The sequence below is a fragment of the Trichomonas vaginalis genome, chromosome V (assembly GCF_026262505.1).
Source record: "Trichomonas vaginalis G3 chromosome V, whole genome shotgun sequence".
Lineage (NCBI taxonomy): Eukaryota > Parabasalia > Trichomonadida > Trichomonadidae > Trichomonas > Trichomonas vaginalis.
The window spans coordinates 31349881-31355880 of NC_067207.1; the positions used below are offsets into that span (position 1 = coordinate 31349881).

Below are 6000 nucleotides of genomic sequence, written 5' to 3' on the forward strand. Positions count from 1 at the left end.
TGTATATTATCCCTGCATGATATCAAGACTTGGCTATTAGTCTTTATCCATTTTTGAAAATTGTATTGTAAATTGTAAGAATTTCTGAATACTACTACTATAAAATATAATTGCTTATCTATGTATATTATCCCTGCATGATATCAAGACTTGGCTATTAGTCAGTTAGTATGGGTTAGTTGGGTACTGTGGCACTGCGCACCTACTTACCCATTATATGTGATTTTGACACTTTACGAAACCGTTAACGTATATTTTACAACACAAACGACAACACTAACTTAACCTTAAATATTTACAAAACCGCCAACCATTTCACCTCACTAACGAACTCACTAATGAAAAAATAAACGTTCTCATAAATTTTCTTCTATATCTTCATCGTCAATGTTAACTCTATTGTAGTCATACTTGAAGTCATAAAGTTTCTCAAGTTTTGAAATGCATAGTCTTGTTAACTTACCTTCATCATCATAAGTTTTTATAAAACTACCATGACAATCTTTATACACAGTCAATGTATAATCTACTGGTCTAGGATGAAGTGTAAAGAACATGTTATACTCAGGAAGGAAGAATAAATGTTTAAATGTATGTTTGTTATATTTTTCGATTTGTATGAGTTGCTTTTGTTCTGTCATTTATATAAAAATAAAATAAAAAATAAACTTAAAAATTAATGATATCACCACCCTCACACGTATGAAAACATAACACAAAAATAAATTTAGGTGAAGTGGTGAGATCTCACCTCTTTTTTCACCCGGTTTTTCACCCTGTTGAATTCATTGCTTTATAACTCTCTTCCTTTCTCCAACTCTTCTAACTTCTTCTTAAGTTCAGCAATGTTGTCCTCATGAAGTTTAATCTTTCTCAAAATTCCTTCTTTATCTAATGGTTGCTTTATCTTTCTAAACTGAACTCTACCATCCTTCATAGTATGAACGTAAAAACCTTCTGGAACCGCTCCTGATTTAATGTATTCTACCAAAAACTTTTGTTTCATTGCTTCAGTGACTTTAGTAGTCATTTTAATTAAATAAAAATTTTAATATTAAATAAAAATAACGTTATTTTTTCAGTAAGGAAACGCAGGAGTTTTACGATTTATTTGAGGAGTAGGTTCTGGTTTAAATGTTGGAGTCGGTTTAGGAGTTGACTTTTGAACAGGAGTTTGTACTTCCATAGGTTCAGGAGTCATTGAAGGTTTTGCTTGTGAAGGTGTTGGAGTTTGTTTAACTTCAGCTACTTCAGTATTATTTACAACATTTGCTTTATTTCTTTTCAACATCATAACTGCTCCTGCTGTAGCTAGCAAACCTAGTGGGAGACCATATTTTATATAAGGACTTGACAAATGCTATTTTTGACAGGAGCTGGTGGAACACCTAACCTTGGTGAGACTGCTCTTTGCCATTGTGCAGCTCGTAAGAAATATTCAATAGGTGCTCCATAATCGTTTGGTAAAGTTTGTTTCATAGATGGTGAAGGTTCACGAGAGCTTGATGAAGAACTCATTTATAAGCTTTAAAAATAAACGTTCATCCTTTATTCCTCACCGTCGTCCGTAGCTAAGTTATAGTCATCTAATCTTATTATTGGGATTCCATTAGCACGCACCTGAATGGCAAAGCAACAATCCCTCATAAATCCAATAAGTGGCTTTGGTACATTTTCAGTTGCTAGTTCAATAGGTCCTTTAACAGACAATTTGTATGTTATTGGAGCAGTAGATGTTTGACCTTGCTGGAAGCAAAAGTCCACTTCTGTTGGAAAACCACATAAGAAATGTGTGTTGTCATAGCTATCCATTTATGTTCCACACTACCATCATCCACCAATGACCTCATAACATCTTCATTAAATCCTATCATATCATTGTTTGTATTGCAGGCGTTCGCAACCATTTCATAAAATACAGGTCCATATGATTTTTCAGGTTCTGCAGGCATATTTCCATAAGCTCCCATGGAAAGCTGAAGATATTTAAACTTAGGGTTCTCAAAATTAACATAATAGTTGTCTTTCTTTCTAAATAGTGCCCAAATACTTTTAACATTAATAGGCGTATAAGCTGCTGTAAATGTTGCACTTGAACTATCTGTATTCTTTGAGAATGAACCGTCCATAGGAATCCAATCCATAACTTTAACAGGAAAACATAAAGCCTCGTTTGTATAATGTTCTACAAGTTCTGTATAAATGTTAGGGTCTAAAGAGAATGACTTTGGATGAATGAAACATTCATTAAAATCCATCTTTGTTCGAAATAGTTGCTGGGTTACAGTTGTAATAGTAACTGTTCCACTAGCTTCTACTGACTTCGTTATCATAGTGAATGGTTCATTCCATGGAACAAATTTATTTGTCGGTGGATTTGAATCTGAAGCAAATGCAACTTTAAGAGTTGAATTGAAAGCAATGATATCATTTACAGATATAGATGTGCATTGTAAGCGTCGTCGCTACTGAACTTTACTTTAAGCTGAATGTTTCCTGCAAAAGCTGGAATAAATAGAATAGCTTCTAATGGAAGGAATCTTCTAACAGGAATTCTTAAACGAAGCTTAAAATCAAATGATTTTCCTGCTGTAATTGGACCACTAACAATTTGTCCTGTTCTGCATGTTCCCGAATGACTCCATACATCTTCATGTCGAGTCTTTGAGAAAACATCTACTTTCTTTATTTGTTCGGTAGTTTGTGAGTTTGAAGTTATATATGCTTCTTCTCTTGCGTTGTCTTGAGAATATACGATACGACCATTTGCAAGGATTTGATATCCAGCAACTGCATAGAAAGCGTCATCGAAACCAATCCAAAATCCTGGTGGGTTTGTTTTATTGGAACCTGAACCAATTTTTTTTATCTACAATAAATTGACCTTCCATTTTATACGTAATGAATGTATTGTAAAGGTCCAACATATTTTCACCAGGAGGTGAGAGATTGAATGTTACCCATGTGTTATCTTTAGCAGTTCCAGGTTGTGATGGAAGCTTTGCGTCAGAATATTTTCTATTAGTGTCACCAATTTGAACTGCATTGTCTATGATATCGAAATATGAGCGAATCTGATGAATATGCTCTGCTGGAGTAAATTCGTTTAGCTGTTCGTTCTGCATGTATTTACTTCAGATAAAAATATCTATTTACTTCATTATTCTCACTCTTCTTCTTGGCATTCGTGGTGGAAGTTGTTTCTTGACATTTTTAATGAACTGTACATTCTCTTTTGTCTCAACTTCTTTCACTGGCGGGTCAGGATTCTTTGACTCGGTTTGTTTTTCAATGAAATTCACGAACTTTGTATCTCATACCGAAATGGCTCACCAAAAAGGTGACATTTTTGGCGCCAATAATTTGATTTTTCTGATTCTTTCTATTTAGATATATTTATTTAATATTCATATTCCTTTATATTGCCTCATATTATTTCCCATTTTTAATCATATGATACAAATCTTTAATAATTTTTAATGTTTTGAGCTTCAAAATCTTGTTCTAACTATTTTCATTCATATATCCTAGAAAAAATTAAAAAGTTTTTTAGAAATAAAAATGTTTGTATGTAAAGTATTGAAAATATTCTAGATGAGAAGACATTCTCCAGAAGAGATTGATATTGATTGGCTTTGTGAAGACATCACAAAATCAAATAATGGAGTTAAGTTAACTGATATTTGCGCGAAAGCTAAAATAAATCATGAAGGCAGAGTTATATATAATCATACTATCTTAAAGTATTCCTAGAAATTTCCAAAATTAACCGAAATATAACTGTACAGAATTACTATTTTCGAGATAAATTCATATGGAAATACTAATTCATAACGCTTTATGTTATATAAAATTTAATTTATAAAATTTCAAAATAAATCAAATTTAACACAATGAATATAACTGCAATCGAGGTTTTTGACGATTGATTCTTACGAGAAGTTTTCCAAACTTTGAGTTAATGTCTTGAGATTAACTCAAAGTTTGGAAGTCTAATAAGGGAAATTGTAGGCTATGAGGTACTGATTATATATCAGTGCCTCATAGCCTGCAATTCCCATTAGAAATCGGAGAAACTTTGTCCGCATAACTTATGATGCGGACAAAGTTTCTCCCATTTCTACTTAGAATGAAAGGGCAAGAGGTATATAGGTACACTATATATCTCTTGCCCTTTCCTTCTTACCTAAAGACTTCCAATCTTATTTTTTTTCCAATTTTTCCCCTAAATTTAAATCTTATATAATATAAATAAAATGCATAATATCAATCACAAAAATTAATGTTTATTTTTTTAATTAAAATTGCCGCGCAATTTAAGGTTTTCTGTCACTTTTTTTGTTAGCCATTTCGGTACGAAACAAAATTCACGAACTTTGCAATAAGCTCTTGGTTCGTTATTGAAAGTACATCTGGCTTTTTTTCTTCTGGTTCTATTGACTTTTCAGTTTGAATAGAAGGCTTAACATGGGCTTCGTGGACTTCACCCTTGCCATACACCTTAATGTTGTCGCTTTCTGCATTCGCTAATGGAACCTTTCTTTTTCTTACGTATATTGTACCATCTTTACTCTGACTTACGTAATAGAAAGGATGTTGTATTCCTCTTGCGTCATTTAATATAATAGACTCTCGCTCTGATTTTGACGAGCTCATTTTACATCGGTTAAAGTTTTAATTTTGTTTTTTATCTGCAGTCAAATGACTCAGACAAGCCCTACGGACAAGACCCAAGGGGTCATAGATGTTGAAGCATTTGAAGAAAGAAATTCGTGAGCAATTTTATCCGAACTGAAGGAACAAAAACAAGAACAAAAGCCAGAGAGACCAAAGAGAAAACTTAGTGAAAAACAACTTGCTGCATTAGCTGCTGGAAGACAAAGAACCCAAGATACTGGCGAAGAAAGCTAGAGAAGAAGCTGAAGCAAAAGCTAAAGAAGCTGAAGCAAAGAAAGAGTAAATGGTTATTTTATCCGAATTAAATGTATAGACAAATACCTTTATCTGTGTGCGTTCAGTAGTGAAAACCCTGACGTCAAAATAAAGGGGAACAGAGTAACGTTTAAGTTTCCAACAGACTGGATTGTGAACATTAAATGAAGAGAAGTACATTGGCATAACATCTATGTATATAACACGTGCTTTCAGAAATTGACTTTATACTTCAAGTCGAGATAGAAATGACGAACAGTCTTTAAGCGCCCAAAACATTCACATATACAAATACTTTAAAGACGATACAACATTGTTGCAATGTATGACTTCATTTAATGAGATGTTCGAGAAAAAGTTTAACATTGAAGTACAAACTTTACAGCCTTTACGTGAGTTTCTTGCACAACTGAAAGAAGAAGGTAGTCAGCCACAACTTATAGACTTTCATTATGAATTTAATGAAAATGAAGATGAACTCATGACTGTCAGTTTGTTATATATTCACCATTCAATGAAGTAGCTAAAAAGAAAAAAAAATCCATTACGTATAAGATTTCAAATCTCTGAACCAAGTGATGATTTCAAGAATGTTTTCAATTATGATGCAATGCTTCCGAGGAAAATGAATTTCAAAGATTGTAACACCTGGCATTTGGGATAGAAAGCAAGCTATATTATATTCAAACTTAAGTAAGGGAGTTGAAAATGAGTTCATTGGTCATACAAGAACTACACCACTGCCAAATCCTAAATACTATAAATTAACTGGCTTCAATCGTGAGTTTTGGATAGACATGTTCTCCACTCATGACCATAACTGCCCAGTGTTCTTACCTCCAGACCATAAGGACTGTCTCTACATTGAAGCACAACTCTTAAACTCTACCATCGCAGTATTGTAAATGACCACATGGGCTTCGCCCTTGCCGCTAGCGGCTTATTTTTATCACGAATGACCTCATTGCTGACAAAAATAAATGACCTCAGAACTTCAACTTACGAATAAAGCTTGTTTTAGTCGTTATTGAGAAGTTAAACTTCTTTTCAAAGCAAGGTTGACATGAC

At 33.3% G+C, this 6000-nt stretch overlaps 2 protein-coding genes across 2 annotated transcripts, besides 3 other annotated features; both read right to left on the reverse strand.

The window, feature by feature from the left end:
• Positions 1–163: part of a mobile genetic element that runs on past the window's edge.
• Positions 164–6000: part of a mobile genetic element that runs on past the window's edge.
• TVAGG3_0436770 (uncharacterized protein) lies at positions 794–1030 on the reverse strand (the record flags this gene model as incomplete). Its single annotated transcript, XM_001294054.1, has 1 exon — positions 794–1030. One exon carries the CDS (start codon positions 1028–1030, stop codon positions 794–796), a length of 237 nt encoding a protein of 78 aa, XP_001294055.1.
• On the reverse strand, positions 1079–1291 carry TVAGG3_0436780 (kinase C-related family; the record flags this gene model as incomplete). The annotated part of the gene is made up of 1 exon (XM_001294055.1): positions 1079–1291. One exon carries the CDS (start codon positions 1289–1291, stop codon positions 1079–1081), a length of 213 nt encoding a protein of 70 aa, XP_001294056.1.
• Positions 3976–4182: a mobile genetic element.